Raw genomic sequence first — 24,467 nt, 5'->3', positions numbered from 1 at the left:
ATATTTTTTTTAGATTTGTTTTTCTATTTCTCACCTTTTTCTCCCCAATTTGGATTGCCCAATTCCCAATGTGCTTTTAAGTCCTAATGGTGGCGTAGTGACTCTACTCAATCAGGGTGGCAGAGGATGAAGTCTCAGTTGCCTCCGCATCTGAGATGTCAATCCGCACATCTTATCACGTGGCTTGTTGTGTGTGTTAACGCAGAGACATATTGCATGTGGAGGCTTCACCAGTGACGTGCGGTGATGTCTTAAAGAGGCTAGGCACTGAGTTATGAAAGCCAGATTACCTGATTTATTGTTTAAGCTAATAATACGTAATAACAGTGAACGTTACGCACAAGCGCAGCATATCAAGAAATGTACAAATCAGGATGTATATAGTGTACTCTCTCTCTCTCTCTCTCTCTCACACACACACACACACACACACACACACACACACACAAAGCGCGTAAACAGTGAACGTTACGCACAAGCGCGGCATATCAAGAAATGTACAAATCAGGATGTATATAGTGTGTACTCTCTCTCTCTCTCACGCACACACACACACACACAAGCGCGTAAACAGTGAACGTTACGCACAAGCGCGGCATATCAAGAAATGTACAAATCACATGTATATAGTGTACTCTCTCTCTCTCTCTCTCTCTCTCACACACACACACACACACACACAAGCGCACAGCCACATAGCCAATCTTTTCTTACATACCAATCAGTTTGAAATGATCGGATAATTTTTGGGCCCTTTTGCTGTACTAGTCCATCTAAGGCTGGCGTAGACCCCCTCTTGCAATTAACTCATATTTGGAATTAAAATCGAGCTTGGAAAAATTTCTTAATTCCGTGATTACGGCCGGTGCTGTCATTTTGATTTTGAATTTGGCGGGGATTAGGCATGTAGGCTACGCTAGCTGTGATGTAATGACGTCAGCTACGCAAATGTCCAGGAATATCTTGATTTTAATTGGTCCATGTCTGATACGTAACGGAGATGATTACGGGCATAACATTTTTACGTCAAAAGGCACAGCAGATTTGTGCTTTTTGCCGTACGTGTTAAAGAATACAGGATCGAAGTGCGCATGCGCAACATGGGTTTTCCGCTTGTCGTCTGCAATGAATGGACCGTAAAAGCACTGCTTATTCTACCATTTGTTTTTAGTTGATTATGCGTAACTGCTACATTTGTCATCATAACGTCTAAACAATTGGAATAACACACATATTGCATATATAAATCACAAGAATAAAAAGTAAAAATATAAATACAAGTTTATTATTTAATAAACATTTTATTTTTGAATTTTGGCAGGGTAGGCAGTGCCTAGTTTGCCTACCCAGACCGCACGTCAGTGGGCTTCACGCTATTCTCCGCGGCATCCACGCACAACTCACCACATGCCCCACAGAGAGCGAACCACATTATAGCGACCATAAGGAGGTTAACCCATGTGACTCTACCCTCCCTAGCAACCGGGCCAATTTGGTTGCATAGGAGACCTGGCTGGAGTCACTCAGGGGTGATAGTCAGCATCAATACTAGCTGAGCTACCCAGGCCCCCTAATATTCTTACTGTTAATCTGTAATGGCTCTAATGGATACTCATCATCATCTTAAATTCTGTAAATCAGCGCTGTAAAATCCGATATACTGCTTACGTCTCATGTCTATATCTGTTTTTGTTTTTGACGCGAGCCAGAGTCCTACGTCATTGCCGATGAGCCAGAGTCCCACGTCATGGCCGCTGAGCTTGTGCCACCTTCTGCCCCGGATTATGCCATGTCACAGCCACGCCTGAGCCTGCTCCACGCCATGTCTCAGCCAAGCCCCAGAATGCTCCATGCTATGTCACAAGCAAGCCTTTGCTCCACTGTCCTGGCCCACCCCTGCTCCACTGTCCTGGCCCGCCTCTTCGCCACGGTCCAGGCCCGCCTCTACTACACGGTCCAGCGCTCACACCTGCCATGTCCAACGAGTCAACATCCACGCCAGATCAGGATCCTGCCGTACCATGTTACCATTTCATGCCATGTCAAGTCGCCAAAGTAGTGTAACCAAACATCCGCACATCGATCTGTCTTTGGACAATCACAGTTTTTCTAAATAAATGTAGCCCATTTGCATGCACTTGTGTGTAAACATCAGATGTTTAATTGTTTCTTTGGATTAACACAGCACTTCACCATATGTTATGGGAGGATATACACTGTAATTTGCAAGTGCATTTGTATTATGACACAGTTTAATATAGTTCAAATAGACAACACAATTGCAAATACAATTTGCAATTCTGTTTGAAAATAGACCTGAAAATCCTCTCATAGCTTCCGCTCTGCGAACACAGAAGTGCGATAAAGGCTTATTGACTCAAAGTTTTGGAAAGCTTATTTTCTGCCATCACTAAATAAAGGAGTTGAAATAAAAGAAGTACAGTGATATTTTACTCATTTAATTTAACATATACTGTAGGATACATTTGTTAACTGGTTAATTTTTTATTAAAATTAATAAAACACAAATATTTCAATATGAAGCTTTCATTTCTAATAAAGTCTAAAACATTTAAACCATGTCATTTTGGTTTGCATTCTGTAAGTATTTAAAAGTAAGATTATACTTGCTTGTTTTGATTATTTTATATATACGCCCATGATCACAAATGTTTGATTTTTTTTTTTTTTTTTAGCCCTACACCCTTCAACTTTCACTCGGGAGGGTAAAACCTTCGAATGAATAAGGGCATAGTGAACAGCCCCTCGAAAAGGAACGCACTCTGTGTCTTTAAAAAAACTCGTCACTCTTTCAGAATGACGGAGCTCGTGTCCCAGCATGCACCGCTCCGCTCAATGGCGGGTATTTCCATGCGACGACGTGCGTTCAAATCAATGTGACAAGTTTGTTTGCTCCGCTTTAATTTTTCGCCTGTTTCCGACCAATTTTTTTATATTTATATACACGTTTTTGTGTTTGTCTGAAAATTTGAAGCACGAAATTTATGAAAATGTAATAATGAATCTAACAGCTGCTGAGTGTGAACTCCGTTAAACTGATGTATGTGTGTTGAATGAAAAGATGCTGAACAGAAGTCTCCTGAGGTTTGTTCAGTGATCTGAGGAATGTGGCAAGACCTTTACTTTCTACATGAAGCTATTGGAGAAACCGACGGACGCAGTCTGAAAGCGAAAATAATTTCATAAACACTGGAAGTATCGCTCGTAATCTGTGATCATGGTGAACTGTCGCTCGCTCCTGTTAACTTTATTTATCTGCAGTCTCACACACGCTGCTAAACTCAATATCCCTAAAGTGTTATTACCTCTGGCCAGAAGCACGAAAATAAATTTTACACTGGAAGCATCCGAAGGGTGTTATCGATGGTAAGTGCATTGAACCGAGCTTGATAATACTTAAGTAAATAGACATAACTTTTCTACTGGCTCGTGAAGTAATGTAGTATTCTTGAAGATAGATAAGGTATAAGAACATGTCAAGCATGTGGTAGTCTTATGCAAGGTCAAATGAGGATAAATTAACCTTGCCTGCAATACTGAAAAGGACATTATAATAGCCTCATGAATTTTTTAAAAGCGTAAAAGCACATGTAACCATAACACTATTGTAACTGTAACGACGCCTTCAGCACGTGCTTCTGTGGTGAGAGAATTGTGTGTGCTCTGTCGACCAGTAAACGTAACAAATAAGTGTATAATCAAATTCCAAGAGTTGAATTATTATCTCAACATTTTTACACTCGAATTAGCCCAGTTCCATCCATTAACCTAGTGCAATAACAGGGTAGTGAACATGTCCTGCGGTGTGACATGTTAGACCCTGGGCGAATACCAATCGAAAGTGATCACCCCTATGCCCTACTCACTACGAAGGACTTAATGTGGGCACTCTGAAAGGAACATAGCATTACCGTTTGAATGTAGTCTTCACTAAAAGTCTTGTGAAAGGGCACTTTGTAAAAGTATACTCTTTTGTTTGGAACGACCCTTCGAGGCGTCCCCTTTCCGATGTGCACTTCAAGGGCGCAAAAATGCCGTTTGGAAACGCCCTCTATTTAAAGCTATTGTATTTATTTTATTATATTTATTTTGCGAATTATTTAATAATTATGCATGCAGGTTTTATGAGCTCATATTAATAAAAAAAAAAAACATGATAGAGAATTGTACTTAACTTGACTTCATGTAATATGAATCTGAGGGGGCTTTCACACTTGCCTGTTCCGAACCCGAGTTCGATTGCTCCCCCCTCCCCCCAATGGACTGTGTTCACATTATATATTTGTATCCGAACCGCGGTACGCTTGCGTCATCAAGCTGCAGCTGGTGCGTAATCGTGTTGCTTGATAACCGCGAAATGAAAAGGTGTCAAAATTCAATGAATAGACTTGCTCAGTTCACATTTGTTCCTCTTTTTTTTAAAATTTGGTTTTGTTTTCAACATCAAGATACAGAAACATACTTGCGTCTGTCTGCCGCAAAAATACTGAAATCGTTCAAAAGACAGCGGGCTGTCCGCCGAAGACAATTTTTGCGAAGGCAAGCAGAAATCATCTCTCTGCTTGCAGTGCGTGTGCGTCAATCCCGCTTTTCGTCCAGGTAAGTGTATACACACACACACACAAACGCACGCACCACGCACGAAAGTAAACCCTTTCCGCTCATTTTGAAAGTGACGCGTGTGAGACTGACGACCACATTATACGTCATCAATAGCGGTTCACTTCCGCGGTTTGGTTCGATTGCGTTCATATCAGCAGCGAACCGTACTGGAGTTCACATGAACCGTACCCCAGACCACCTTTTTAAGCGGACCCGAGTACGGTTCGCGGGTGCGCACCCGAGTTCGGAAGACAGCGTTCACATCATCCAAACGAACCGAACTCTGACATCATTCGAACCGGGGTGCGCACCAAAAGTGCTAGTGTGAAAGCCCCCTGAGTCTCCATAAGACAAATTAATATCACTAAGAAAAAATGTGATTGAAAATGACAAACATAATAGAAATGGTGACCAGCTGAAAACCGTTATATGTTAACTTTCCAGCTCAAATGGTAGAGCATAGTGCATGCAACACCAATGTCATGGGTTTGATTCCCAGGTAACACATACTGATAAAATGTGTTGCTTGAATGCACTGTATGTTGCATTAAATGCATAAATGTAATACATGTATAACACCTTTCTAGAATGTCAGTTTTAAGAGCCCAATAAGCAAATAAGAAAAAAAAGCAAGAAAATTAATTAGAAATGTACCCTTAAGCGAATTGATCTTTCAGGGCCAAAGTAATTACTTAAAAATAAGTACTTTAGTAACTGATTCCATTTAACCATTTTCTGAAAAACAGACTTTTTCTAACTCTTAGACTGTTGTTGGTCCAATTGTGTATCTAGATACCCTCATGAAAAAAGTTAGCAATAGAGTTCTGATTTGTCAAGTCATTTAGAAGATGCAAGCCCCCAAATTATGTGACAATTTGAAAGCATGTACTTTGTGTTAAACTTTGTGTAAAAAAAATAAAATAAAGACAACTCCATAATTTTATTATTTGCTTGATGCAACTTCAATGCATAGCATAATTTTAAAGTTTTGTAAATAAATTCAGCAGGCATATGCATCATGAATGTGAGACCAAACTAAGGCTTACATTATATCTTTCAGCCTATTGATGTTATTCGATATATTTCTCGATAATTATGTATATGCTCTAAAATGGCTCAAAAGTTGTTTTTTTAAATCAGAGAAAACCATTTCATCCAAATCTAATAATTTGTTTTTCATTAAACACAAGGGAGAATGAATGATTTTATATTTATATTTCACACACAATACATAGTAGTTTAATAAAAAGCATTATTTACCTTCAAATGTTTTTACTGTGCAAAGCTACTATACTTAATTCTGAAACCCCAGTTGAACATTGCATAATACTAAATTATTACTGGGACACATCAAGTTGATTATTATAATATAATGCTGAATTATCATTATTCTGATTATTAGATTTGCGTTATAAATAATGTATTTCTGCCCTGCTTCGTCTTCACATGGGGCTTTTATTTTGACACAGAAAGTGCTGTCATATTTACTCTCATATTTTAAATATGAAAAGGATCTACCTCCTTTTGTGGATTTTGATATTCTAGGAACTATTAACCGGCCAGAATTTTGTGATTGTAATGAACGTGATGGAATATTGTGTGGTAGAAGGTCACTTAAGTACTGCAGAGCTAGACCATTCATAGCTTTGTATGTAGTTAATTTATTGATCTTGCTGGACATCCTCCCAGTAATGCATTACAATAATCTAGTCTTGAGGTCATGAACGCATTAATTAGTTTTTCGGCATCAGCAACAGAAAGCATGTGTTGTAATTTAGCAATATTTCTGAGGTGGAAGAATGCTGTTCTACAAACATTGATCATTTGATTTTCAAACCGATTGGTATCAAATATAATGCCTAAGTTCTTCGCTTTTGAAGATGATGTAACAGTACATCCATCGGGAGTCAAATTATATTTTAGCATCTTATTTTTAGAGTTTTTTGGTCCAATAATTAGTACCTCTGTTTTGTCAGAATTGAGTAGAAGGACATTTCTGGCCATCCAATATTTAATTTAATTGATACACTAATTTGGAGAATTGTGAAATCTCATCAGGTTTTGAAGAAATATAAAGTTGGGTAACGTCGGCATAGCAGTGGAAACTTATTCCACGATTCCTGATAATATCTCCCAGGAGAAGCATATACAAGGAGAAAAGAGGCCCTAAAACTGATCCCTTTGGCACTCCATAATTTGCTTTTTGTTTGGTTTGACAATTCCTCATTTACATAGACAAAGTGGTTGCGTGCGGTCTGCTAAGTATCTAAACCATGCTAATGCAACTCCACAAATGCAAACATAATTCTCTAGCCTATTCAAGAGAATGTCGTGATCTATCATGTCGAATACAGCACTAAGATCTAAAAGCACTAGATGAGAAATGCAGCCGCAATCAGATGATAAGAGCAAGTAATTTGTAACTCTGATAAGTGCAGTCTCTATACTGTGATGAGGCATAAATACTGACTGAAATTGTTAATATATTTTACTATATTTTACTGCTTTGTAGAAATTAACATATTTTGTAGGATACTGCCTTTTCTAGTATTTTCGACATAAACGGGATAACTGCCATTTTAAAGTTTCTTGGGACATGTCTTCAGGATAGCGAGGAGTTAATAATATTAAGATGATGTTCAGAAATTACAGGAAATACCGCTTAAGGGCTTCGTTGGTATTGGATCTAACAAACATGTTGTGGCTTTAGATATTTTGATAAGATTTGTTAGCTCTTCATGACCTATGAAGGCAAAGTATTGAAGTTGCACGTGAGAATTTATGAGATACTGTTTTCTGAGGTGCTAATTTTATTTCTGATTATTTAAATTTTATCTGTAAAGAAATTCCTTACTATTGTCATTACTATTGTGCTGTGATGTAATATCTGGTTCTGTTGAGGCTTTATTCCTAACCAATTTAGCCACATTACTGAATAAACATCTAGGATTGTTGTGGTTATTTTCTATGAGTTTACTAAAATATGCTGACCTGCAGCTTTTAGTGCTAGTCTGTAGTACAGACACTATCCTTCCATGCACCACAAAATACTTCTAATTTTGTATTCTTCCACATAAGCTCCATTTTTCCAAGCTGCTCTCTTGAGAGCATGAGTGTGATCATTGTACCATGGTGCAGGGCTTTTTTCTTTAATCGAAGGGGGGAGGCACTATCAAGAATGCTAGAGAAGACTGCATTTATATTTTTTGTTATCAAGTTCTTCTGGGCTTTGGGTTTATTGAGTGTATGAGATAGATCTAGAAGATTATTAGTGAGTCCAAGAGAGTTGAGAATATTGATAAATGCTAATCCCAATGTATAATTTTCATTATCTATGTGAACGTTTTTGTCACCAACAATTAAAGCTCTATCTACAGTAGGGTTGCAGTGGTATACCGTTTCACGGTATACCACGGTTTGAAAATGGACGGTTATACCATGTACATTTGCTTATCTACGGTATTGAGAAAAAAATGCAACCGGACGGAGATTCTCACATGCGCGTGCGCATCTCCTTTCCTTCTCGACTATCTGTCAGACTCGTCAACTTGCGCCACACACATGCAGCAGATGTCAGAGAAAAGCGAGGCGAGGGGGTTTGACATGAGTGTGTGTGTGTGTGAGTTAAAGCAGTGTTTCTCAACTGGTCTATTCGGACTGGGTCGCGGACAGCAGGGAAATAATGACATGGTAACTTCTCCCATTGAAGATATTTTGGCGGCCATCCTAGTGATCGACTATTAAGGACTGCCGAGGCAGATTTAATGATAATCTCACAAACAGCTAAATACTTCTCATCTGAACTTGCTCTCGCGATCATGATCTGCTCTTCTCTCTGGCGCTTGCGTTCAACAACTGGGCTTCTCTCGATATTGCGGCGCGCAGTTAGCGTTTCAAGATGTGTTTCAGCTAGTATTTATTTTTCATAAATACATTGATTTATTATTACTATTATTTAAGAATAGCACAACTGACCTAACCATGGTAATGAGGACCCTTTCCTTCTGTGTAATATGTGTATAAATATGTAATATTCGGTAACAACTGGGATAAGAATGAGCCCATATACAGTGAAGAAAATAAGTATTTGAACACCCTGCTATTTTGCAAGTTCTCCCACTTAGAAATCATGGAGGGGTCTGAAATTGTCATCGTAGGTGCATGTCCACTGTGAGAGACATAATCTAAAAAAAAAAATCCAGAAATCACAATGTATGATTTTTTAACTATTTATTTGTATGATACAGCTGCAAATCCAGAAAAAAAAGTACTTATTTTCCTCACTGTATGTAAATATGCTCTTCAATTTTTAAAAGGGGGAGAGACAACGTCCTGTAGATTTTGACATCAACAACAAAAGTAATGTCACTTGTTGCATGTCCTTGTACTGGAAAACCATGAACAAAACTATACAACATAAAAGGAAATGCAACCCAGGATACATTAAATCCAGGTTATGTTTAATCTATGGCAGGTCGACACTTGATTTCCAATGTAAAATCTGCGTCCTGAAGCAAAACCAGTTGAGACCACTAAGTTGAAGGTACAGACAGTCTTGCGCACCTACGTTATATGTTAACTATTAATAATCATAGGACATTACTTCAAAAGCTGACACAGCTGATGTTATTTTTCATTTAGTAGTTAATTTAACATGTAAACTAACATGCTTTAGTTATATAACATGTTATAGTTACATGCTATTTTTTATCATGGTTATAATTCTGTTTTATTTTCAAAAGGGAGACTTTTTTTTTTTTACACATACTTCAATAAAATAAATAGTTTAAAGTTTCAATTATAAAGTGTTTGCTCAAAAAATAAAAAATAAAATAACCCTTCTGTTTTCACTGATAATAGTAATTGTGTAATACCATTATACCGTGAAACTGTGATGTTTTCTGAGACTGTTATCATACCGTGAAAATCTCTTACCGTTGCAACCCTAATCTACAGTAACTACTAGATCTGATAAAAAAAATTTGCATATTCATCAAGGAAATCAGAATTATGGCCCGGGAGATCTATACTGTAGCAAGGTTCATAGACAACACAGTTTTTTTTATTTATAACTGACAGTGTCACATTGTGACAGGGTGGAGGGTGGGCGGTCCATTATCAGGCTAATCAAGCCTCCGAGAGGGATTAAGGCCGTCTGCGGACGGTGCTGTGACAGAGAGAGAATGTTTACGGGCAGCTGTCCGTCCTATGTGTGTGTTTTTGTGTTTTGGTTTCAGTTTTACATTAAATTATTATTTATATTTTCAAGCCGGTTCTCGCCAACTCCTTTCCATTGAACTGCTTTACACACATTAGGCATTATTAGTTCAAAAGACTTACATTTATATCCTGTCCTGAGTAACACCAAAAACTTCACTGTAAATTGTAGCAACACCTCCTCCTCGACCCTTTAACGAGGCTCATATTTATGTTCATTCAACTAATATATTCATCCGGTTTAAGCCAGGTTTCAGTCAAACAGAGCGCATTCAATCTATGATCTGTAATTTCATTAACAATTAGTGCTTTGGTAGAAAGAGATCTAATGATAGTAGCCCTATCTTTATATTATTTTTATCTTTAATTTGTTTGTTTTGTTCAAGTTTGACCTGAATCAAATTTTTTTTAAACGATTTAGTGAGGGTTCTTGTAGCGGTTACTAATGTTTGGAATTGCGCAAATGCTTGAACCTGCATTACTTTGATTTCACAATGCACATGAACTGATCAGAGTCTGAGAGCACTGCCATGCGTGTGCACACAGTTCAGTGCTTCAATATTTAAATCACAGCCTTTTGTGGCTTAATAATCACATATGACCAACTTGTCATTTTAATTAAGTGCAGCACTGAAGGATTGTGAAATTACTCTACTGATGCACTCTTTATGAAACTTAATGGCCAAATGAAAGCACATTAAAATCATCACGATATTCATGATATTGTTCAGTTTTACATTGCCAGCAAAATTATCTTGTATCATTAATATTCAATATATTGCCCAGCCCTAGACCAAACCTTACATTTCTTGAATTCAAGCAGATATCTGGGACTATACAATGAAAATGTGAAGATAGCAACAAATAATAATTATAGTGACACTTATAAATAAAATAATGGAAAATACCAATATTACATTGATTTTGAGTTGGATGCAGATGTAATTATCATCAGCAAGGTTATCTGTAACATCTTTAAAAAGTTAACACCTAATTTAAATGACTAAATTATTCTGACATTTTGTTGGAACTCCTTTCATCAGGTTCTTATCGACTAAAATTCAGTCATCTCTTGGAATTTTTGAAGGAAAACAAAACCAGTTATATTTACTTACACTCAAAATATATAAATATTTAGCCTGTTTTTTTTTTTACTTTTTTCATCTTAAATAAATTGTGTGATTTGCATTTGCCCTTAAAAAAGCAAAACAATTCTTATATAGTTTTAACAGTGGTGTTTGTAACAAGATCATAGTAAGTATATGGAAGTATGGAACTTCTTCACTACCGTGGTTAGTTGTAACATGAATTTTAAAAACAAACTATGGCATTTTTGTAATTATTAACTGTAGGCTCTAAACACATGTAAAAACAATAAATACGAAATATAAACAAGTTTTAACAAATGTATTATATTCCCTCACTCCCCTACTGTAGCCTATATGACACATTTAATAGAGTTGAAGTAGTGATATGGTAATATTTATTATGAATCTAGTTCTGCCTGAAGTACAGTTTATGTTACTATACTGTACAGAATTCAAATGGTTTCTGTGTCTCGTGCCATGCTACACTGGTTCTTGCAGCACTGTAATAATCAGAGATGCATGTGTTTAAGAGCTCAAGACTGGTATGAGAGTAAAAAAAACCACACCCGATTTGCACTCACGCTGCTCTGTCCATTGAGCCGTATCCATATACAGAGCCAAACAGGTGCATTAGCGGAGGTTGTGCCTCTGCCTGTCTATTTGACACTGCTAAACCAGAAACTTCAGATGTGTCGTTAGACTTAAGAATCATAGGAACCGCAGTACGAATGCATACCAACCCGTATAATGGAGAACTGGTATACACCAAGTGTAGATAAATGGTTTTATACAAAGAGGAAGTTGACAATGGATTTTATTAATATGACTGATAAATGCCCATTTGTAACCTAATGCCCCTCTCTACTAATTTGCTCTCAGTGCCTCCTGGCATCCTTTGAAAGCCCCCCATTGAGAACCCCTGCTCTAGGTGATGCATGCAAAATATTTGGGAAAATGGACCAATAGTATAGGTCAAAAGTAGGGCTTTCTGAAAATTTTAAAAAGCAGAAACGTGTTATAAATGGAATCAAATAGGTAGGTTTTATTCCGCTTATGCGTTTTTCCACTGCAGGAACTTTTCATATTTTCTGGAACTTTTTTGGGTTGTTTTTCCACTACATGAACTAAAACCTGAACCAAACCGTTAAAACTTTTGGGTTGTTACGACTGTAGGCTTTTCAAATCGACATGGATGATAGATGCTGCTGTGCAGGACCTGCTGAGAATTTATGGAGAATAATTATTTTTTTTTTCCATGTGTGTATTATGCACTAATAAAGATGTTTTTATTTTACTTCATGGCTACAAGTGAACTTTTTACATTTGTCATGTGTACATGTTACTATCCTACAAATCACAGCATTGATTGATTTGCTAGTTGAAATCAGTGTCAGAAAACTGTATGAAAAAGCAACAAAGTGCAATTGACCATAGAGAAGGTAGCATTAAAGCCATCTTTTCTTCGCTGTTTCCCCTCCTGTTGATTTCCATCTCTTACAAATCAAAACGCATCTTATCTTCATAAAGATTTCCACAACAAAACGGGAAGAAAAAATCCACACAATCTTTCACGGAGTCATCCGTTGTTGTATGTATTGAAATTGAGTCTGCTCGGCTCTTGTCACATCAAGTTCAGACATCACCTCCACAACAGCGTCACATGCTTACGTCAGGGTTTATTTAAATAAAGTTCTTGCTTTCGTGTCCCTGGTGTAAAATTGACGCTTTGAACTAATTATATCATTTAGATTATTTTGCTGACGATTTAAAATGGACCAATATCGTGGTGATTTTAATGTGCTTTTATTTGGCCAATAAATTTCATAAAGCAAGGTTCCCCAATTAGTTTTCACCAAGGGACAAATTCTGTCAACAATACAAAGTCAAGGGCAACTGCCGTCGATGTAATTACAATTGTTTTAATTTCAATAATTAGACATATTAGCATTAATATTGTTATTGTTCTTAAGATAATATAACAAAGTATTGCAATAATTTCAATAAAGAAAAGACCATGAGCTAATGTTTTCTTATCAATTATTAACAATGTTATTCTTAATGTGCATTATTCATATATTCATTATTTATATATTTATGCAACAGTGCTCTTTACTCATCTCACTCACAAATACACACAGATTATATGCTCTTAAGAATGCATCAACACCATGGAAAGAGCATAATGAAACAGTTATGCCAAATTATTATTAAATATGTTTTAACAGCATTCAATATAGTAATCTCTAACAGCTGAAGGTGCAGGCATGAGAATGGTATAAATGTTTGCAAAACAGCAACTACTGTACAGGGGTGAAACATTTGTTAATTTGTTATGTACTCCGTGTGTATAGATTTTTCGTCAGGAGTTTGTCTCGCATAATCGTCAGGAGCAACGTGTGTACCTGTTTTTATTTTTGAGAAAATAACAATCTAATGCATGGTTTTTGAAACATTTTAAGTGATTGAAATAAGGTCATATAACATATACTAAACATTTGTTCACAAGCCTTTTGAGAACTGGATCTTGTAGCCTAGAATTTTGCTACAAAAAGATGTGAAAACCATCCTGATCACTCATTCATACAAAACAATATAGTAATTGAACTTTTGTAAGACAATTTTAGTGTTAGAAAGGTCATATGCGAGGAGGCGTGAACTATCATGAATATTGATTGTATATCACACCTGAGGAGACAAAAGACCCCTCCCCTGGGCCTATCAATGAGGAATGTGACAGAAAGAGAATGAATGTGAGGAGACTTAATGATCAAAATCAAGTTTTAAGTTAAAAGAAGTAATCTGACTATACATTTTCTTTACATAAAGAATTTTAGACCTACATTACCATTTTAAAAGTCTCTTCTGCTCACCAAGGCTGCATTTATTTGATCCAAAATACAGTAAATCTGATATTTTGAACTATTTTTACAATTTAAAAGAACAGTTTTCTATTTGAATATATTGTTTGATTGTATTGATTTTCTAATATGGGCATATTTAAAGTGTATATTACTCATTTAACCTAAACACATATTTGCAAGCACAAGCTTTGTTGATGATAATGAGGCAGTATAAACACTAGATAAAATATAATCTAAACATTCATATTATTTTTATATCATATTACATATCATATTTATATCATACAGCATACAATTTAAATTCCTGCTTTAGCCAAAACAGCATTTAAATGTAACTAAAACTTGCTTATTAGGAGTCATATTTCAAATGTCAATACTCTAAATCCTGTCTGGCATGTCTGGAAACAGTCCCACTAGTAAAATATGTACATGTTTATATAAAATAGCATGTCAACTAATGAAAACTAAATGACTTACTTGTCCGAAATTGTATCCTCAGCTTGGTCAAGTCTAACTTCAAAATACAAACGTTCATCAGAGTCCCGCTCTTCTTCTGAGGAGAATTGTAACTCTTCATCACTATCCAGGATTTTTCTCACTTGTGTATCGTGCTGTCTTTCAAACGACCCCAGAGGGTTAATATGTATAATCTTTATATATTTAATTATTGTTATATAAGGGGCTTTCTTAGCAAATATTTGTATATGCAATTAATCATGATTAATTAATCGGGACACCATGGAAACACCAAAAGTTTAATCGATTGACAGCCCTAGTGATTATTAATCCATAAAATGCTGTGATTTAAAGACAGATGTGTGATTCAGAATAAACTATTGAAACGCTAATCTGCATGCATGTGCACGGCAGCGCTCTCAGACGTGGCTTTTTTGATTGTGAAATCATAGTGCAGGTTCAAACATTAGTAACCACTACAAGTTATTCTACAAATCTAAAAACGCAGCACAGAATAACAGAAAAGGAGAAAATTACAGCAATTCAGGAAACAAGGAATATTTTAAACTGTCAAATGCACATTGCCTTTTCTGTGCCAAAATAAAAGCTCCTTGTGAAGTTGAAGTAAATACGACAGCACCTTTGGTGTCAAAATAAAAGCCCCAGGTGGAGGTGAAGTAAATATGACAGAACTTTCGGTATCAAAATAAAAGCTACAGGTGGAGGTGAAGTAAATATGACAGCAATTTTGGTGTCAAAATAAAAGCTCCAGGTGGAGGTGAAGTAAATATGACAGCACTTTTGGTGTCAAAATAAAAGCTCCAGGTGGAGGTGAAGTAAATATGACAGCACTTTTGGTGTCAAAATAAAAGCTCCAGGTGGAGGTGAAGTAAATATGACAGCACTTTTGGTGTCAAAATAAAAGCTCCAGGTGGAGGTGAAGTAAATATGACAGCACTTTTGGTGTCAAAATAAAAGCTCCAGGTGGAGGTGAAGTAAATATGACAGCACTTTTGGTGTCAAAATAAAAGCTCCAGGTGGAGGTGAAGTAAATATGACAGCACTTTTGGTGTCAAAATGAAAGCTACAGGTGGAGGTGAAGTAAATATGACAGCACTTTTGGTGTCAAAATAAAAGCTCCAGGTGGAGGTGAAGTAAATATGACAGCACTTTCGGTGTCAAAATAAAAACCCCAGGTGGAGGTGAAGTAAACAGGACAGAAATTTACATTTACATTTATGCATTTGGCAGATGCTTTTATCCAAAGCGACTTACAGTGCACTTATTAAGGGACAATCCCCCCGGAGCAACCTGGAGTTAAGTGCCTTGCTCAAGGACACAATGGTGTTGGCTGTGGGGATCGAACCAGCGACCTTCTGATTACCAGTTTATCAGTTATGTGGTTTAGACCACTACACCACCACCAGCCCACAAATAGAAAATAAATTGCTTTTGTTTAATGCAAACCTAATAATTAGATTAATAATAATAATTCAGCATTATATTATTATCAACCTGGCGTGTCGCAGTAATAATATAGTATTATGCAATGTTCAACTGGGGTTTCAGAAGTAAGTCAGTGAAGTAGCTTTGCACAGTAAAAACATCTGAAGGTAAATAATGCTTTTTATTAATCTACAATGTATAATTGTATACATCATTCTCCTTTGTTTATTTAATGAAAAACTAATTATTTTTAAATAGATTTTTATTTAATGTCTTTAAAATTTGTACCGGTAATCTACTTGGCTACAGTGGATGTTTGGATGAAAATATGGTTCCTCTGATAAAAACAAAACACTTTTGAGCCATTTCAGAGCAAATACATAATTATCTAGATGTATATTGAATATCGTCAATAGGCTGAAAAATATTTAGATATAATTTAAGACATATCGCCCAGCCCTACTTGGAACTTAATCGGAACAGGTATAGTTCCACAACAAACTGATTTTTGTTCAGTTAGTAATTCCACAATTGTGTTGAAGAACTGCTAGATAAATTTTCGGTTGCAGATATATTAGCAAAAGCTTAAAAGTGCATGTTGTAGCACCGCCTAGGGTTGGATGGGGAATTGTTTGTGTACCGGTGTAGTGGCTGGGATTTAAGACCATTGTTCAGTGCTTGGACCTCTAATGAAAATGCATTCTGTGATGTGTGTGTGTGTGTGTGTGTGTGTGTGTGTGTGTGTGTGTGTGCTCTCCACAGGTCATCGAACCGGCCAGAGGTGGCCAGTATCGAGGCAGTAGATGTGGATGAGCGTCAGTGTTCTCAGAGGGCTATCCTGCAGGCGCGCTCAACTCAACCGGCCAGACTCACCAGTGTCATACTCGCTGAGGACATCTGTGAGTGACCACTGCACGCTTTCATCTGTTTGATTGTTTTAAAGCTGAAGTGTGTCAAAATGGCAAAACAATGATTGTAAAAATAAATAAATAAATAAATAAAAAAGAATAATGAATCCCAAAATGGTGGTTTTCAGGCCTGGAAAAGTCCTGGAAATGAGTAAAATCTTAAAAATCATAGACATTTCTATGCTGAATTTAGCTATATTCATATTTCACGGCTAGAAAATGCTCTTTTTAAGATTTATAAAGTCCTTATCTTTTAAACATGAATAACTGGACCAATGCATCACAAAACAAAATTGCAAAAATAAGGATTGTTTTCCATTCGTTTTCACAAAAACTCTCCCTGCCTTTCATTGGTGGACAAATGGATAATACTGCCCCACACTTGTGCATTTGGTTGACTTAGTGTTCCTGTGTTGAACTGGTTGGCATACTCTGAAAACAGATGAATGTATTCATGTGACACAAGTGTTACACCTTTTGGAGAAAATGGCTCATAATTGACTATATTAAACTGGGATAGGAGAAAGTATTATAACATTATAAAATGTACACACATCAGCTTTACACTAATGTAGCATTATTATTCTTTGCTAGTTATTCATTTTCATTCCTATTACTGATTCTTGTTAAGGTTAAATGCTGTTGAGTATCAGGATAGTTAGATCAAAAGAATTAGCATTGCCTATACGAGTGTGAATGGCATCAGTGTGATCTGCATCACACATTTTAAAGGGGTCATGACATGGTTTTTTTTATTGTATTATTATGTTCCCTTAGGTGCAATTATAGTATTAATATATTTTTTTTTAAGAAAAACTTTTAAAATCTAGTGATTTATGACCTTTTCCCACCCTGTTTCTCATCCTCTGATTCAAACAGTCTGTTTTGGGGGCGTTTTCCATTTAAGACTTCAGTGTTAACGCCCACTGTTATGATTGGCTAACGTCAGTGCCTATGTATCAATTATTGACGCCCCAGCCAGAACAATATGCAAGTAAACTAAGTAAAAACACTGTGATTATTCATAATGAATGAAATTGCGCTTTAAAAAGTAGTTTAAAGTTTAAAATAGATTACTTACAGTTTGCGTCGTCGTTGTTCCCAGAATAGTCGGCACGGACTTATCTTTGAGCAACAGTTTTCTGGCAAAGCCAGCATCATATTGAGATTTGTTCTCAAAACAGTCATCCTTAAAATGTACAGAACAAACGCTTAAGTTAACACTGCCGTGACTGGGACGTCCGCAAAAAATAAACTGCATCCATTTTTCCCTGACGTCTGGATCTTTCGGCAGCTTATTCAGAGGTTTTGTTTGACCACAGCCAGGAACAGCACATCTGTGTGGCATCGTAATTTTCCTGTGCACAAGTAGTCTCTGTCAGAGCTCGCTGTCCATCGACTGAACACTTGTGAGGCGCACGGCGATACGAAATCAGCGTAGTTGTCTTGCGCTTAAAGCGTAGTTATCTTGTGCTGGAGGCGGTCATATGCAAACGCTGTTACGTCACTTCTAACCGTCACGTCACTTCTAACCATGAATCCAGAACGAGCTGTATTTTCAGCTTGATTAAATAAATGATTCGTTTAGAATGGGGAGGACGTCTTAAAATATTAAACTTGCAGGACGTTTTAATGATACAAAGACCTCTTATATACCAAAAGATCAAGGCAAATTTGGTTTCTCATGTCATGACCCCTTTAATGAACAGCAAAGTGGATGAATGGTTTTAAACAATGGCACATAGTGGAACTTGATCATGCGTGTTTTGAATGAATGGAACATCAGCTGAGTGCAGATCAGGTTAAAGCTTATTTATACCTACTGGAAAGGAGTCTTGCAAAAGTGTTGGTTTGCAATACAACCAAAAAGTATGTTTACAAAAGAAAGGGACGTTCCATAACAAGGGACGTTGTACAATGTGCATGGCTGGCTAAAAGGAAAAAACAGCAATGGGGAAAAAATACAATGACATAAATCCATACCCCAATTCTATACATTATATCATCATATCGAAAAATAGGAAACTTACACATACAATCCAGTGCCTCAAGTCCCATGAAGGGAGTAAAATAAAGTCCTTGGTTGCAGCATCATCCTGTGAGTTGGGATGAGAATCATGGCGAACCATAGTTATTGTGATTCATTCCCTGTGTACTGCACAAACAATTCAGATAGCAAATCATTGTAATTTGTGTTCACCACATATTTAAAAGAATACTAACAGGTAAAACTGGCAGAGGATCGTTGTCAAATGGTGGCAACCAGGTCACCACCACATAACTGCTGACAGCAAAGACATCTTTGTCCTGAAGAAATAGAAACAAAGAGTGCAGTTTGTGTCATTATACATTTTTCAGAACAGTTGTATTATGTATTACCAAACACAACAGAAAAGACCAAACTGACCTGTGAATCTGCAAGTGCAGTATGCGTTGGAAACACTGATTAGAAATCTGTTAAAGAAATGGAAGGATATTAATAACAGCTGATGCATTTACATCAACCCTATGTTAACAGCTGAGTAATGCATTGAAATGTGCAATTACCATCAAAGGCCAAAGACCAAAAATCACTTCTGGTTAATGTTTGGGTAGGGCTCAGTTGAAGTAAATCCTCATTTGGATCTTTGCCTCTATACAAGACATAAGCCAGCTGAAAAATGGAAATACACAAATTGTAAAATAAGTAATGAAAACATACAAAATGGAACAGTTACCAAATTCTGTTGTGCTGGGACATGGTCGACAGCCCATATCCTCCTGCTTGCTTGCTCTTTGTCTGGCTTGTTGTTACACCTGGAACATGTCAGTTGGGCTAGGACAATCTGGGAAGGAGATTCATATTAGTATACTGCACTTTATGATGACAATATCTAAAATGTAGAAAGAATAACTTTGATCAACTGTCTTGTTTACAATGTTTTATACAGTGCAGTGCCCCTGTAGAGGTTTTTACATCCCCTGATCTAAAGAGCATTTCTATAGTTTTACTTGTTTATGAATTTAACAACGATCAAAACTAAATGACATAAAACATTTCAATTAACATATATGTATTTTGCCAATGTGTAGATTGTCTTAAACAATAGGATAAAAGAGAGAAGGTGAAAAGATCAATACACAAAAATAAAATAAATATTCATCAGATAATTAACCTATAACTGTGGAACTAGGGAATATGAATCATTTGTTGAGCAATCTACCAACAACTATGAACCCCTTTGGAAGTCTGTTTTTAATATTTTAGAAATACTTCATTATGTCTCATCTACGCTACATTTTCTGATAAAATATGACACGATTAACAGAAAACATGAATATATTTGAATTCTATACATAATAAATTAAATATCCATGTGTGCAAATTTTTTTTTTTGTTAACAACTGTTTGAGTTTTTTTCTTTTTTAAAGTCAAGAGAATACAAAGCAAAAAGCAACTATACAAATCTACCATGTGTGCAAATTTTAAATGAAATTCTATGTTTTTACTTTCAAATTCTAGGGAGAAATGACCGAGGCCAAAACATGTGAAAACAAAAAGGGTTCATAACTTTCAAACATGATCTCTCTCTCTCTCTCACTCACTCTCACACACACACACACACACACACACACACACACACAGTAGTGTTTCCATGTTTTATGGGGACTTTCCATAGACATAATGGTTTTTATACTGTACAAACGTTATATTCTATCCCCTAAACCTAACCTTACCCCTAAACCTAACCCTCACAGAAAACTTTCTGCATTTTTACATTTTCAAAAAACATAATTTAGTATGATTTATAAGCTGTTTTCCTCATGGGGACCGACAAAATGTCCCCACAAGGTCAAAAATTTCGGGTTTTACTATCCTTATGGGGACATTTGGTCCCCACAAAGTGATAAATATACACACACACACACACACACACACACACACACACACACACACACACACACACACTCACTCACACACACACACATTCAAATGTTTAAACACCAATTTACAGTAGGCACAGTTGTATTTTCAATTGAGAGAAGGGGATCATCTCCTTTCTTCAGTATTATCTGATGCTTCTGTGCAGGTTAAACAAACACAAACCATTTACATAATTTATTTACATAAATAAATAAAAAATATATATTATACGTATATATATATATATATATATATATATATATATATATATATATATATATATATATATATATATATACTTATCGTAATACACACACTGCAGGGCTTAAAGTATTCCGGCCGGGGGCCGGATTTCCGGCTTGAGGGCAGGTCCGGCCTCCGGCGCAGGCAAAATGTATTAATCAGGCTGCAAATTACAGTCGGACGCACTTTCGGCGCGGACGCGCTTGGAAAAAACGAGTGCGCCGCTTCCATTATGAGCGCGCATACCGCTCGGCTGCATTTGAAACTGGGAACTTCAATGCGGTTTAATATTTTCGAGTCAATTGATTTCACCTACCAATCATATGAGAGGAGCGCAGCTCTAACTAACGTCACAAGCCTATCAGAAGCAGAGCAGGTCCTGGCAACAGTGTGATTGAGATCCATACCTCACGTTAGTGTCGTCGGTGAAAGCATGGAGCACAGAACTCCAGAAACAACATTAGGTGACTTAATGTCATCATGGATGAAAAGAAAGAAAGGATGTGAGTTGGTTGATTTCGTAAATTAGCTCAGGTCAGCATAATCATATTTTCTGTCTACACCTTTTGATGTTAGCCTTACGTTGACTGAGCTAACATTAACATACACTTCTGCTAGGTAACTTTAGACTGTTAGTTAAATATTTAATGTAGAACATTCTGTGTAGCTTACTAAAAAAAACATTATGTGTAGGCCTACCATGAAAACGAGTCCACTTTAAACCACTTCATTTTCTGTCAGCAATGTATGACAAGTAACGTTAGTGCTGTCAACGTTAACGTATGCGATTTCTTTTTTTTTTGTCCAGCTTTAATGTTTTAAATATTTAACACAATTAACGCTGCATCCGTTCTTTGTCATTCTTTAGCTCTTATTAGTTATTAGTTTGTCCACCAAATGCTTTAAACCATTAATGTGCGACAAGACAAAAGAGAACGCACTTCAGTAAATGTCCTCCTCACACACACACACACACACACACACACACACACACACACACACACACACACACACACACACGAGGCACAAAAAGTCGCGAACCAGTATCGAATTCTCTTTCGCGCTTGAACGAACAATAACCCTTAAATGAGTTAAATAAAATCTTAAATGGAAGTAAAGAGTAGTGAGAGAATGAGACGCGTGAGATCCTGTCACCAGCTGTAGAGCTTAAAGTGACAGTAGCCACTAATTCTGTCTGTCAGTAAAGTTAACCAAAGAACAAAGGGAACAGAGAAAAGTACTAACTACTCTTTGACTAAAGAACGCTTGTAGCTTTAATAAGGAGTAATCTAATTTAATTTATAATTTATGCATTGTGGACTATTTTATAACCCTACAATTTAGTATACTAAATAAAATATCAGTGATACTGGCCTTCATTAATAAAAAGATGCCATTAAGATACAGCCGTAATACTTAAAAATAAATGGTCCCCCCCAGGCTCAGAATTTTCACTTTAAGCCCTGACACTGCCTACAATTGCTAAAGGGCAACAAGTGGTGTCCACATCTTAATGCCAACAATATGAAATGAATCGGTTATAATAGACAGTGTTAACATTAGTTGAGACAAAACTTAAAATGCTTCACTGAACCACAAATGATATGTATTTAGGTTCTCGGTTTTATGACGCTAACGTTAACCTATTTACAATTGAACATTCAGGGGTTCAAAAATAGCTAACATTGTCATTCATGTTGAGCTAGGTCTAAGGAAACATTTTTCACACATCTCAAAGTTCAGTTTATCTTTAAAGTTCAGTTTTTACATACTGCCATTATGTCGAATTGTGCCGTGCGCTCACTGTACGTGCTTACGAGGTTACGTGTAGCTCCTCCTAGCTGGACGTCTAGCGAGGGGAGCTAGACATAAGCTCCACCCATTTGCTCTGCACTGAGCTGCCTCTCAATTGGACTGCTTTCTATTTAAGTAAAAGTGGCAGGTTTATGTTCAAGCACAAACGTTGCTCAGCTTTCTGGCAGGAGAGATGGTTCCTCATCTCATCAAGAATATGAGATGCTGCACTGAATAGTCTCTCTCTCTCTCTGTGCTGGTGCTTGGGGAAGATAAATACCTGCCTGCAGTCCGCAATCTTTGTTCATGTACCAGTAGTCAAGAGGATTGTCGCGTTCGCGTGATTTGAGCGTGAAGCTATCGTCTGTGTTCCGCAACTGCTTTCGGGTCCATGGATAACATTTAACGTGCAAGTAAGGGCAGCCGGTGGACTTTCTGGTGCCCCCCTAGGGAGTTGGTGCATTGGTGCCCTACGCAGACTGCGTAGTATGGTATAGGGAGCGGAGGTACTGCTTTGAAGTATTTCCACACCGCTGACATTGGCCTTGCTTGGTAGTGCCATGATAATGGCTAGATCGATCGAGAGTGAAACCTGAGTAATGAGGGGCGTGGAGGCATATATTTTTGGCTTTTTTTCTCTTTCGGCTAAAACAAAAAATTTCATTTTCGGTGGCCGAAATTTCGATGCGTCCCTATTAAGCATGATTGGTTAAAACTTATCATGGATGTCGTTTTCATGTACTGTTATTTATTTACAATCGTCTGTGCCAGCTGAGGAGATTATAGCGAGCTAAGTAACCGTAGCGATGGATAGTATGCTGGTAAACTCTTTTCTTAACCATCTGGTTCAAATGTAAGGCTATTGTAAAGCAATGTTACAACATAGAAAATCAAAAATCGTTCCAGTGCATTGAATCATTCACTCCCTAAAAATTCCCAGAATGCTCTGTAAAAACCAGGGAGCATCGTTGCTCACTATGTTCTCTTACCGGAAATGCCGTCATGTCTTCTGAAGTCACTCAGGTTGTTAGACGAGAACAACTGTGACATTATGAAGTCCAAGCCTTATTTTCACTTTAAAAGAGATGTTGAAAAGTAATGTCTTTCATTCATAATTTCCATGAAAGCGAAACAATCTTTTAAATATTCGAAGTTGTGAAAAAGTTTAAAATACAATCTATATATATATATATATATATATATATATATATATTTTTTTTTTTTTTATCTTTCTTAATAACGCTTGTACGGCTGATTATCTTCTTCGAATACGCATGACAGTGTAATTAATAAAGCAATGTTATTGTAATACCAGCTGTGATTTAATGCGTGAGCTCGTAATGGTGTTGCAGGTGATTGAGTCACAAGTGTCCCAATGTTCAGTGGATGAACACCCTGAATTAATTTTCACAACATACTGATTCACAACGTAGGAAGCTTATTGAGACACACCTAGAATAGAAACGTTTGGTGTCTTCAATTGTATAAATTAGGTTTTTACTCATTTAAAAACCTTGTTTACATCGATACTTCCAGTAAGAGTGATAATTGATTTCCTTTATTTTTGGCAACACATTATTTGTAGTTATTAGGGTGTAATGATACGCTCTTCTCACAATTCATTTTAATTCACAATATTGAATTTTCAATATTCTTACAATACTTTAAAGAAAGCCTGGATCTAGAAATATTGTTTTTTGAATTTCTTTTTTTGAAGACATATTCAAAACAGTTCATTTTCTAGAAAAACTTAAGACGTACTGGTACTGTTAATTCAAGTGCAAAATGAGTCATCAGGGATGGAGTGGGACTGAAAATCATACCAGCACAGGGCAATGGTGACACCAAAATAGAAACATGAATAATTTTGCTAAAATGAAAATACTCATACATACTGAATAATTTTGTAACTTTTACATTTGTTTTG

The 24,467-nt window shown here is 36.7% G+C and overlaps 1 protein-coding gene across 1 annotated transcript in view; it reads left to right on the top strand.

Annotated features, from left to right (window-relative positions):
- The first annotated feature begins 2,989 nt into the window (after positions 1-2,989).
- The window catches only part of LOC127628708 (nuclear pore membrane glycoprotein 210-like), a 112,026-nt gene continuing 90,548 nt past the window's right edge, over positions 2,990-24,467 (top strand). The window contains exons 1-2 of the mRNA XM_052105519.1: positions 2,990-3,387; positions 16,454-16,590. Of these exons, the coding sequence (XP_051961479.1) occupies positions 3,239-3,387; positions 16,454-16,590 (286 nt within the window). The 5' untranslated portion in view covers positions 2,990-3,238. The remainder of the gene's footprint in view (positions 3,388-16,453; positions 16,591-24,467) is intronic.

The sequence above is a fragment of the Xyrauchen texanus genome, chromosome 35, assembly GCF_025860055.1.
Source record: "Xyrauchen texanus isolate HMW12.3.18 chromosome 35, RBS_HiC_50CHRs, whole genome shotgun sequence".
In the NCBI taxonomy this organism is placed as follows: Eukaryota; Metazoa; Chordata; class Actinopteri; order Cypriniformes; family Catostomidae; genus Xyrauchen; species Xyrauchen texanus.
This window is presented reverse-complemented; position numbering and strand designations above follow the sequence as displayed.